This window comes from Pantherophis guttatus, chromosome 3 (genome assembly GCF_059756535.1).
Source record: "Pantherophis guttatus breed Tessera chromosome 3, ASM5975653v1, whole genome shotgun sequence".
NCBI classification, from domain to species: domain Eukaryota; kingdom Metazoa; phylum Chordata; class Lepidosauria; order Squamata; family Colubridae; genus Pantherophis; species Pantherophis guttatus.
The window spans coordinates 42,279,139-42,290,956 of record NC_142065.1 but is presented as its reverse complement, the minus strand read 5'-3'; the positions used below and the strand labels follow the sequence as shown (position 1 = coordinate 42,290,956).

The 11,818-nt window shown below is 37.6% G+C and overlaps 1 protein-coding gene across 1 annotated transcript; it reads right to left on the bottom strand.

Annotated features, from left to right (window-relative positions):
- Nucleotides 1-2,076: 2,076 nt before the first annotated feature.
- On the bottom strand, nt 2,077-11,377 carry GUCA1A (guanylate cyclase activator 1A). Its single transcript, XM_034414314.3, has 4 exons — nt 10,049-11,377; nt 7,439-7,588; nt 5,552-5,642; nt 2,077-4,521 (listed from the first exon to the last, which is right to left on the bottom strand). The coding sequence occupies exons 1-4, from the start codon at nt 10,244-10,246 to the stop codon at nt 4,364-4,366; spliced, it is 597 nt and encodes a 198-aa protein (XP_034270205.1). The 5' UTR covers nt 10,247-11,377; the 3' UTR covers nt 2,077-4,363.
- Between the last annotated feature and the right edge of the window lie 441 nt (nt 11,378-11,818).

Below are 11,818 nucleotides of genomic sequence, written 5' to 3'. Positions count from 1 at the left end.
TCCCACATCCAGCCACGACCAAGGGTATGCGTTGCCCAGTGCAGCGCTCTTCCCTTAAGGCTGCCTGCTCACCCATCCACTAGCCGGACTGGCGTGGAAATGGTGCATCAACTTGTGCCCATCCTTGGCCTCCTCCTGCCCAGCCACCAGATTCTTGATGCGAGCAGAGGCTACTGGTTGGAGCAAGGGGAACTGCAGTGCTGGGCTCCCATGGCTGCGAGTGCCAAAGCATAGCTAGAATTGGAAGAAAAGGTGGTGCGGCTGTGGCAAAAAGAACCAGAGCAACACCCAGCCACTTGGATGAGAAGATATGAGCGAGGCAGCAGCTGCTCTTGCTGGTAACTGAGTCCACTGTGTAAATTGGAGTAAGGCACAAATTAGCACAGTGGGCTCAGTTACTGGTGAGGGCAGCCACCACCTCGCTCACACCTTCTCATCCAAGCTGCCGAGTGTTGCTCCAGTTCTTGCCACACAGCCTTTTCTTCCAATTCTATCTATGCCCTGGCATTCACAGCCTCAGAAGCCCAGCACTGAGGTTCCCCTCATTCCAACCAGCAGCCTCTCTCGCATCAAGAATCTGGCGGCTGGGCAGGAGGAGGCCAAGGATGGGCACAAGTTGATGCACCATTTCCACGCCAGTCCGGCTAGTGGATGGGTGAGCAGGCAGCCCTAAGGGAAGAGCGCTGCACTGGGCAATGCATACCCTTGGTCGTGGCTGGATGTGGGACCTGAGGTGGAGGAGAGGCCAAGCATGCGGCAGGCGCCCAAGAAGCCAAGCCAAGAAGCCAAGAGGCAGGCCTGAAAGGTGGCTGAGACTCGCTGTCCACAGTCCCACCCCCTGAGATGGTCCTTCAGCCTAGCACAGCAGGTCCAGAGTGGATTTCCCTCTCCCACTGTTGGTCTTACCTTCCAGTTCCAGCCCACGGGGCTTGCACCACTCTGCTCACCGCGGCTGCCTGCGAAAGTAAGGCCTGTGCTCGGCCAAAGTTTGCAGGCCATCAGGGGAAGCCAGCTGGCAGAGGAGGAATGCAGGAAGCACAGCTTTGTGCTTCCTGGCTGCTGGCACCCATGGCAGGTGAGGCCCAGCAGCTGTGGAGAGTCCGGATGGGGCAGGCGAGATGTGGGCTGAGGAGGGGCGAGTGGCAGCAGCTCGCCTTCCTCTCTGCCACCAGCCACAGGAGAAAGGGAAGAGTAAATGGGGATCAGGTGTTGCGGCCAGCCAGGAAAGCCAAACTGCCAAACCCAGAGCAGTAAAAGGTGGTTAGCCTCATTGTGTCCACCTCCATCCCCCCAAGATGCCCTTCAGCCTAGCATGGTGGGCCCAGAGTGGATTTCCCTCCTCTGCCATTGGCCTTACCTTCCAGTTGCAGCCCACTGGGCTTGCACTGCTCTGCTCACCACGGCTGCCCACAAAAGTAAGGCCTGCACTCGGGTAGGCAGGGAAATGTGGGTGGGCAGCCTCATGGTGCCGCAGGGCCCAGATTAATTGCTTCAGCAGGCCATATTCGATTCCTTGGCTGTAGTTTAAGGATCCCTGCCTTACGAGGTAGTATCTCCCTCTCCTGTCCCATCCTCTCTCCTCCCCTTCTTCAAAAGAAGTGAGGCTTTGACTAAGCTGGCATAACTACCCTGTTTCTCCAAAATAAGACATCCCCTGATAATAAGCCCACTCGGGCTTTTGGGCACATGAACTAAAATAAGCCTCCCCCGAAAATAAGCCCTCCCCGAAAATATTTAAACGCAGAGCTGGAAATCAGGTAAGATGGCAAGAGAAGCCCCATCTTGCTCCATGCGCCACAAAATAATAAGATCTCTCTGAAAATAAGGCCAAGCACTTATTTCGGGGTTAAAAAAAATATAGGACAGGATCTTATTTTGGGGAAAACACGGTACCATCTTAAACTTTTTGGCCAGCCCCATGAATGCCACTGACTCCCATGCTCAAATTGGTTGCAGTTTCCAGCAGTTCATATATATATATATGTATAGTTCATCTTTATACCAAGCATTTTAGAAAATTGGGGGGAACATATACAGTACCGATTCCAAAATTAAAATTAAAATTCCAAACTGATGATTTTATAAAATGCAAACTTTAATGTGTCATTTCATTGTACTATAAGTATAAAAAATAAAATCAGACATGTAAACTGAAATATATATAGAAAATCAGAGAAGTCTACATAAACAAATCTAATATAAAATAGTTAAACTGAAGGAAATAATTAATTCCAGTATCAGTTCAATCATTCTCATACCTGCCTATATCTAAAGAAAGATAAATGTGTTGCTATATCAAGTATCTTAGAATATTACAGTTTTGATAAAGTACTGTAGCATAGCACTTATTTTGAAGCTAAAATTCAAAGAAATAATGCTTTCCTCGTTTGATTTTAAAGCAAGCCTTATTCCCCCAAAAATCTAATTTATGGATTTAGATTTTAGGGTTTTTTTTTCTTTTCCCTTCAGGATAATATGACTTAATCTGCTTATTGTCTCACTTTTCTCAAGAAACAGCAACACAATTTTATTCATTTTGTACGGCAATTTTCAGCCTCATTGTTCATGTCAAAGATGGCACATGCAAGTCAAATAGATCTTAATTCATGCCACCACTGACTGGCCAATAAAAAAACCTCACAATAAAAAATTTGACTGAGCCATGCAGAGTTCTGCATGTAGCTTTTGTGATTCATACTAGAAAGTACTTTCTCGTATTTTCAGGTACTTTATGATTTCTTAGCCCGTGTTATGAATTTAATATTTTATTTTATTTATTTTTATTTATGCTACTTATATCCCACATTTATTTTTTTTACAAATAACTCAAGGTTGTGAGCATATCCAACACACCTTCCTCCTCCTATTTTCCACACAACCACCCTAAGAGGTGAGATAGGCTGAGAGAAAATGAATGGTCCCAAGGTCACCCAGCTGGCTTTCATGGCTAAGGCAGGAGTAGAACTCACAATCTCTAGCTTTCAAGCCTGGTGCCTTAACCAATAGACCAGGGGTCTCCAACCTTGGCAACTTTAAGACTTGTGGACTTCAACTCCCAGAGTTCCTCAACCAGCTTTGCTTTGCTGGCTGAGGAACTCTGAGAGTTTCAGTCCACAAGTCTTAAAGTTGCCAAGGTTGGAGACGCCTGCACTAGACCAAAGCTAAAAGAGAATTTTTTTTTTCTAATCAAGTATATATTGATGCTTTCACATAATTATTCTTTGTTAAAAATGCAGTCACAAATGTTCAGAATTTCTCTTACGAAAGTCAACTATTTTCTGTATTTTTTTTTTTAAAGAATGGATTTTTTTCATTGTGGTCATTGCAATGCTTAGGCTACAAAATCCCTAATGAATGCATACCATTAAAACCTTAATCGATTTAGAAAAGATTTTAGCATCTGGGGCTTTTCTCTATGTACCTGAACTTGAGTGTCAATCTGCTACCAACTAAACCTAAATGATGCTTCATTTCCTGTAAAAATGTATTTAGAGAAATAATTAATAAGTCTCATATTTTTTAAAAAAAAAAAAAAGAATACAGAATTGTTTTAGGGAAACAAAATATAGTATGCACATATGAAGAACTCAAACCAAAGGATGAATTATTTTCCCCCAAAAAAGTAGCATATTCTTATATCAGCAACATTTTCTACAGTAAAAAATAGCACTTCATCTTTAAATGGCATGTGCTAAATCTATATAAAGCCTATATATTGTTCTTTGGGCAATCTCATTCATGTATTAAAAAGAACTTCTGAATATGCAAAAGGACTTATATCAAAGGAGTTGTAATAGACCTACAGACTCGAGATCAAATTTGAGTAAATGGAATTTGCAGTGCTGATTTTAAAGAACCATTTTTAGATATTCAGGAAGTGAAAGGTAATCTTGGATGCCATTTAGTTCCACTACTGTTTAGGATTATCAAAAGATAGACAATCTACCCAAAGCTGTATTTTTCAACTTTCCTTAATTTAATTCTCTTCTAACTGACTTGTGTCCTCACCATAAGAAGAAACCACAAGAAGCAGTCAAAATGGCATAAGGCATCTTGTGGATCCATCTCAGAATATACTTACACTTACCTTCCTCACTGATACTTTAAAGACCAAATAAACTAAGGATCTTCTTCCATTTTTATGTGTTCCTCTGACCCAGAAGCATTGATAATTGCCTTAATTTTCTAGGCCAATCTGATATCTTCATCAATTGGTGATAACAATTATTCAGTGTGTTCATAATAGACAAGTGTCTCTGTCTATTATACATACAAAATAAATATTCTAAGTTGTTACAATTTTTAGTGTTGAGGTTTTTGTTCTCATAATATTATATTTTTTCTTTAAAAAACAATAATTTGCCTATTCATTTTTTGTGGATCCTGCAGATGTTTCAGGGCTCTTTCCATCATTCTGGATCATTTTAAAGATATGTTTCAGGTCTAAACTACGGGTGAGAATGTCAAGTAGAACCTCATCTTTCTGTACTCCATCTATGAATTCTTCAAGAGACAAATCACCTACAGAAACAAACAAGAAAATTTGGTTCATGGATGGCCTGATGAAATGAATGAGAGCTGATTTTGTGAATAATACAATGCATGGATATCCAGTTAGCACTAACTGCATCATCCCCTAATGCTTAAGTCTGGTCACCTTTTGAGAAAGAAAAAAAAAAGTTGTAGCCTTTTGTTATGCTTTTGACATTCCCATTTCTGTAAGGACATTAAAAAGTTTGATGGATCAACCAACCAAATGCACCAAGGAATCTGTAAAGAATTTAGAACTGACCTTGGAGGTAGAGAAAAAACAAACAAACAATTAAGTTTCTTCAATCCTGAGAAAGAGGAGAACATGAGAAAGAAATTCAAAGCAACTCTGCCTTGATTGTATATGGTATAAGATGGGACAGAGAGAAACTTGGACAGCTTTCAAGATTGTGTTATCCTATCTTACTACAAAACAAGCATTCCTGGATTCCCTTCCATGCCTGTTTCTTGATCTAGCTTGCATCAAAGGCTGACATCAGACTTCAAAGCCTGTCCAAGTTTCTCTCTGTGGATAGATGCAAGACTCAAATCTGAAGCCGATGGCTGAATGGATGGGATGGGCCTATGGGTTTCATTCCACTTACCATTTTCTTACTTTTGCATAAGAAAATGCAGGCTTCAGCTTGTAAATAACTTCTCTGTTTCTGATCTTAAGTAACTGGAAGACATGATTTCTGGACCTCAATATTTCACTGGTTTTAACTTTAACTTTCTCTTCTTGATGTGCACTTTGGGCATTTCCCATTGATGATTATTCCTTCATTTTTGAGACTAATTTGAAGGGGTGGTGGGTGCAATAAAATAGACTTCAAGGAGGTAGAATTGTTAACTGTTTAGCTAGATTCAGTAAATTTATCAAGCCAAAAAGAAATGGAATAGCATCCAGTCCATTCTGAACATTGACAAATTGTCAGTTTTAACCTTTTTCCTACTCAGATATCATTATATACTATTGGATTGCAACCATTAATATCTCAGTGTAGATAGAGAAGTTTCTTACCATCTCCATTTATATCAATTTTATTGAACACCATATCTGTGAATTCCTCAGCTGACATGATTTCTTGACATGGATTAATGGTGCGAATTGCCTGAAAAGAAATATATATATATATATATATTAAAAAAAACATTTTAAAAGGTCTACATTCAATTTTCCTACCTGTGAACAGTTTGAATATATATGACTTTTTAAAAAAAGAAAACTAACAAATTCTCAAATAGATGCAGTATTTTCCAATAGGAATTACAAATTAATTTGTGATTTTAAAATGTGAAGATCAGATTATATTTTTATATATAAAGCTGGCTGAGGAATTCTGGGAGTTGAAGTCCACAAGTCTTAAAGTTGCCAAGGTTGGAGACCCCTGTGTAAGACAGTTCTAATCCACCCAGTTTTTTGTCTATATATCCATTTACCCAGTCTTCTTGCTTTCTGCTTGTGCTTTGGTCTTGGAGAGGTTGTGTAATCTCTTTAAGCACTTTGCCCGCACCAAAGGAGAAATAGGAGATAGTCTGCCTCTCGCTATAGTCATTTGACCATTCTAGCTCTTGACCTATTGCTTTAATGATTTAATCACTTTCAGGTGATCCATTTGTCCCCTGCTCCAGCACAGAGTGGTTCTCCTCTAACAGACATTGGTCTGGTGGTAATTTTGATTTATTTTTTTTTATTTAGCAAATATATACAGCTGCCCTTCTCAGATGACATGCATCTGGGCAATGTATAAGCATTGTAAAGATAGGGGTTCCCCTCGCACATATGTGCTAGTCATTCTCGAATCTAGGGGGCGGTGCTCATGTCCGTTTCAAAGCCGAAGAGCCAGCGCTGTCTGAAGACATCTCAGTGGTCATATGGCCAGCATGACTAAATGCCAAAGATGCATGGAACGCTGTTACCTTCCCACCAAAGCTGGTCCCTATTTTTCTACTTGCATTTTGTATGTGCTTTCAAACTGCTAGGTTGGCATAAACTGGGACAAGTAACGGGAGCTCACCCCTTTACGCGGCACTAGGGATTCAAACTGCTGAACTGCTGACCTTTTGATCGACAAGTTCAGCATCTTAGCCACTGAGCCACTGCATCCCTTATAACCATTGTACCATTATACTAAAGCTGTATGACCATCATCAAAACCCTAAAGTACAAGTAAAAAGTAAAAGCATAGAAAAAACAAGAGTGCAGGAGAATACTAATCAATTTACATAAAACATTCTATCTATCACTTTGAAAAGAGATGGGTACCAAATATATTTCCTAAATAATAATCATCACTTTGCAGGATCCCCAAGGGTTTCCCAAAATTGCTGGAAAAAGTATGTTTTAAGGAAGACTTTCTGGAAGGCTAAGAGATTTGGGAATAACCTCACCTCGGGGGGAATGTTCATTACCATAGGAAATTCTAGCAACTACTATTCTGACTGTTGTTTTTTTGGGGGGGTGAGAATCACCAAAAATAGCCCCCGAGTTCTATAAAATAACCATCCTGCTTCTATTAGTGATCAGAGAAGATTGAATATTAGATTTATCATTACAAGTTTCAAGTACTGTTGATACTACTAATGTCTCTTGAATTATCATATTTAAGACAATTATATGTTCTCAATCATCAGTGCTTAATGTACTAGACTAGCTGACTTGACAAAATGATATTATGTAGAGTTTAAACCCACCTCTGTTATAAATATAGCATCCTCTACATTGAATATATTACAGTTTCCCCACTCATTTTCCTGTACATAAGTAATAGATATATATGGCACATATAGTGTGGGTGAAATTTAAAAATTTTAGTATCTTACCCATCAAGGGCAATATCTGGATATATCAGCCATTAATAATGAAAAGCACAATTGACTGAAGAAAAGATTGAAGAAAATAATTTACCTTAATGATGTTTAACAACTCATCTCTGTCAATACAGCCATTCCCATCGACATCATAAAGCTTGAAGTACCACTTCAATTTCTGTTCCACTTTCCCTTTCAGAACCAAGCTTAGAGCTGCCACATACTCCATAAAATCAATGTATCCATCCTATTGAAGAGCAAAAAGTGACATATTCATTAAGTAAGCTAGCGCTATACTTACATCCACAGCTTTTATAAGTGTATTTTTGAACTTGCGCTTTATGATTATGATTATTGTTGATGTTGCAGTTATCATCTAATGTTGTAGTTATCCTCTTGAGCTTGAAAGCTCTTATTCAGAAATTATGTTTTTTTTCCCCTTTTCTACTGATTATTTTGCTTAAGGCCAAACTTTTTTGTTTTAGAGTGAAAGTTAAAAGATCAGGCTAGTGTATTTTGTGAAGAGTAAAATTTGTGATTATTTCTATGATAACATAACCAGAAAGGAACTTCTCTGCTAAAAACTGTCCCATGCAATTGTATAATAAAATTGCTACAGGTAATCATAAAAGAAGATAGTACTGCATGGGGAAATGTTTAAACACGGGACATTTTAACATTAATTTCAACTGGTAACATTCAGTCATGATGAGCAAAGAAAATAAATAAGGCACTTTTTCAATCTGCCTTATTGGTCTTCAACTCTTTGCACATTGTTTCTTAAGATAATGGTATGCTAATAACTAGTAATAATTTGATGATCCGTTGATGTTCCATGGCTTTATTAGGTCAAACAAGGTTTTCAGGAAAGAGATAATGCATTGTACCCACTGAGTTTAGGAGAAATTAAGGCCACAAACTAAAAAGTCATCTTGCGCATTTCCTAAATGGGCCAATACAAATTAATCAACCCTATAAATTAATTTAGGAAAGAACAGATTAGGAAAGGAGAGGCAAACTCACTGATGTAACTTAGTGCAGTAATGAAACATCTGCAAACAAACAACCAAGGTCAGAAAGCATCAAGAATTCCACATTCAACCATGAATTACAGATATTCTCTTCTATTGAATATATATATATCTGCTTAATTGCCTTTGATTATACCATAATTTTTATAGAACAGTCTATATTTCAGGACCCTTTAATCGTCCATATTGGAACCATATCTTCCAATGTCTTACAGAGTTTTTTCTGTTAGAAGAATTACTATCATTAACTTTTCTTCTATATGGCATCTATTTCGCCTGATCTCTCACGGTCAAACGTGTATGCTCCATCTCTATTCACATAATGAAATTCACATGAATTTAGCATGTCACTAAATTAAGGTGCTTTTTATTTTTAATTTTACTGTTCCTAGTCAATGTCTCATTGGAATCTATGCGTTACAGCTAGGAACTCCTTGAATCTCCTTGAAAAGATTTTGCATGCTTCAATCTATTTTGCTTTGACGCAGAGACACATGAAGGTAAACTGCTGAAGTGCAAAGCTGACCCAACAAGAAAGCCCAGCCTGCTTCTTTAATGTCAACAAACAAACAATTCCACATTTGCATGCTTTCCCTCAGAAAGAGATATTCTCCTCACAGTTCCTCACAGAATTCTGTATCTGGTTCCCTACCATTGTCAGCAGTCAACCGTTGAGTTTCATAATATGACTTAGTCAAAATCATTAGCTTCATAAGATAACTCCATTCTGGACTGTTGGCACCATAGTACCCCCAAATTCCCAGCCAGAATTTTTACCTTTCGCTTATGGAAAGCTGATTCAGTGTTATAATTTTATATTTGCACAACTACAAGTGATAGACATTGTTAATACTTGCCACATGAAATTATTTGGATACGAAAATAATTTTTGTAGGGTTAAGTATTTAGAGACTGATTTAAAAAAGTAAATGATACAAGAGAAAAACTGGAGCAACCTGATATTGGGTAGAAGGAAATGACAATGAAAATCATTCTGTTCCACTTCTACTTATGAGTCTTTTAATGAGACAATTCTAGGCTTCTGAAGACTAGTCTTATTCTTTTAAATCATCATCTAATCCAAAAATAATTAATTTAATCACTGTAACAAACATTTTTTCAAAAAAATATGCCATGGTTTATTTATATAACACAATCATAAAAACCATTTTAAACATGACATAGGAAGTATATGCAGAATTAATGCCGACATAATGCTTTTGTTCTTTAGTTAAAACTAGTCATTACAGTTAATTTTCACAGAAACAAATCTATCAGCCAAAGTAGAAAATGAATCAACGTGCATAAATTGTTTCATTGACCATTGCATAATAGATCTATATACATCACTTGCTTGTCAGCACAAGCAAAACTCCTGAGGCACATTAAAAATTAATAAATCATTCTGGCATCATGTTTCATATATTATATTTACCCACAAATATATCAGCTAATAAATATGTGTGGTTTTTTAAAGAACCACAATACTCCATATGGTTATCTTGATCAGATGAACATTTCTAAGTCTTTTGCAACTTCAATGTTCTCTACACACACACACACACACAAATGTGCAAATACAGAATACTGTATGCAATAATAATTATTTATTAAACTTGTAAACTTAAACTCTCAATGAATCTGGGAAGCTATAACTATTATATTAAATCACTTACCTTATTAAAATCAAATGTCTCAAACATTTGTTCAATGTATTCGTTTGATTGTGGACTCAGATTTTTCAATCCAAAAAACTGTTTAAACTCATGTAGAGTCAATTGTCCAGAGGGACACTCTGTCATAAATTTCTTATACCACTGGTGGCACTCTGTGGCACTCAATTCTTCAACAGATTTGCCATCCATATTCCCCATATTTAAAGCTAAACAGGGATGCACGTCTTTCAGGAACAGTGAGATATTCTAAAAGTTTTTTTCCCCTCCTTATTAATTAAATGTTCATATAGAAGGGATAGCTCAGAGGAAAGTAGAAAAGAGGGCAGAAGCTGTTAAAAATAAACTTCTTTAATGAGGGAAGGTGAAGCTCTTTGAGAGTTTTAAAATAGTGACAGCTTCTTCAAAGCAGCTTCTGATGTTTAAGGCGCTAAAGATTTAACACTAAATAGCCAATGAGAGAAAAGTCCTGTGATGGGTTACTAGTGTCATAGAAAATTGACATCAAAAATAGAACAATGTAAAATGGGAGACTAGTGGATTATAAGGTACAGAAAAAGATGAAAATGGCCATAACCATAACTTTGAAAATAGCTTAATAATAAATAATCCACTTTTGATTATGTCAGACATGATTATGAAAAAACAAGAGTTTGTGAAAATAATTATGTTGTCTTTCACAGTTCTTATTACTTTATTTGTTGAATTATAAAATTGGAAAAGGCCATTCAATTTGAAAGCAGGCCCATTCAAACTGAATTCTAAAGCTCATTGCGCAATAGACACAGTGCAAGAAACAATCCACTGGGTTGTATTGAATACAATAAGGATGAAATAAATACAACAAGCTAAGTAGCATGTTATACATAATCATGTCTTCTACTGAGGTATACCTATAGCATCACATAGTAATGATAAGTCTAAAGAAAGAAATGGTTAATGACTTTCTTCATGTACTAAGTATATAATAATAAGCATATTGTATCTACCCTTGTGGCAGCTTTCCTCTTTTGTTATCTTTTACTAAAAGCCCTAAAGATCTGTGCAGACAGTGGCTGCTCAAGGGTATAAGTAAATTGAACCGGGAAATGTGGGTATATGTTTAAGCTCCTTTCTACAGATTTTTGCATTGCAAAGGATTCTCTAAGCACATTCAGCTAACTTTTGGGAGCTCTGACGATCCAGTAACTCAGAAGAGGTAGGCCTGCCCATCATAGGAGCTCTGAGCAGAGCAAATACAGAGTTCTTTACAGGATTTCAAACACTTACTAGACAAGCAGATAAGAGAAGACACAAGGCAGAGACCTTACAGATACATCTATATCTTTTTTTTCCCTTTTTGTGACTTTGAGCTAGTTTTGACTCCTGGAAACTGCCTGGATTAGTGCCTGCAGTCTTGGCAAGGTTTTTCACAAGTGGTTCACCTTGCTTCTTTTCTAGTGATGAGAGTGTAATTGGGCAAGTAATTCAACTTGTCTTCATGCCTAAAGTGGGACTATAACTCATAGCCTCCTTTATAGACTGATGCCTTAATCCCCACCCCATCCTGGCACTCTATATCCATGTCTACCAAGCCAATTTAGATCTACTTATAGACAGGTCAACTGCAGGTGTTTATGGTTATTAGTATTTCTGCATAGTTATTAGGTTAGTATTTCTGCATACTGTTTGCTTCCTCAAGAAATTATCAATGTTGTTTGTTTCAGATTCTTTTCCCAATTTCTGCTTCTTTGTTATATAGCAATTAACCTGAATGTGAATTAACTGTATAAG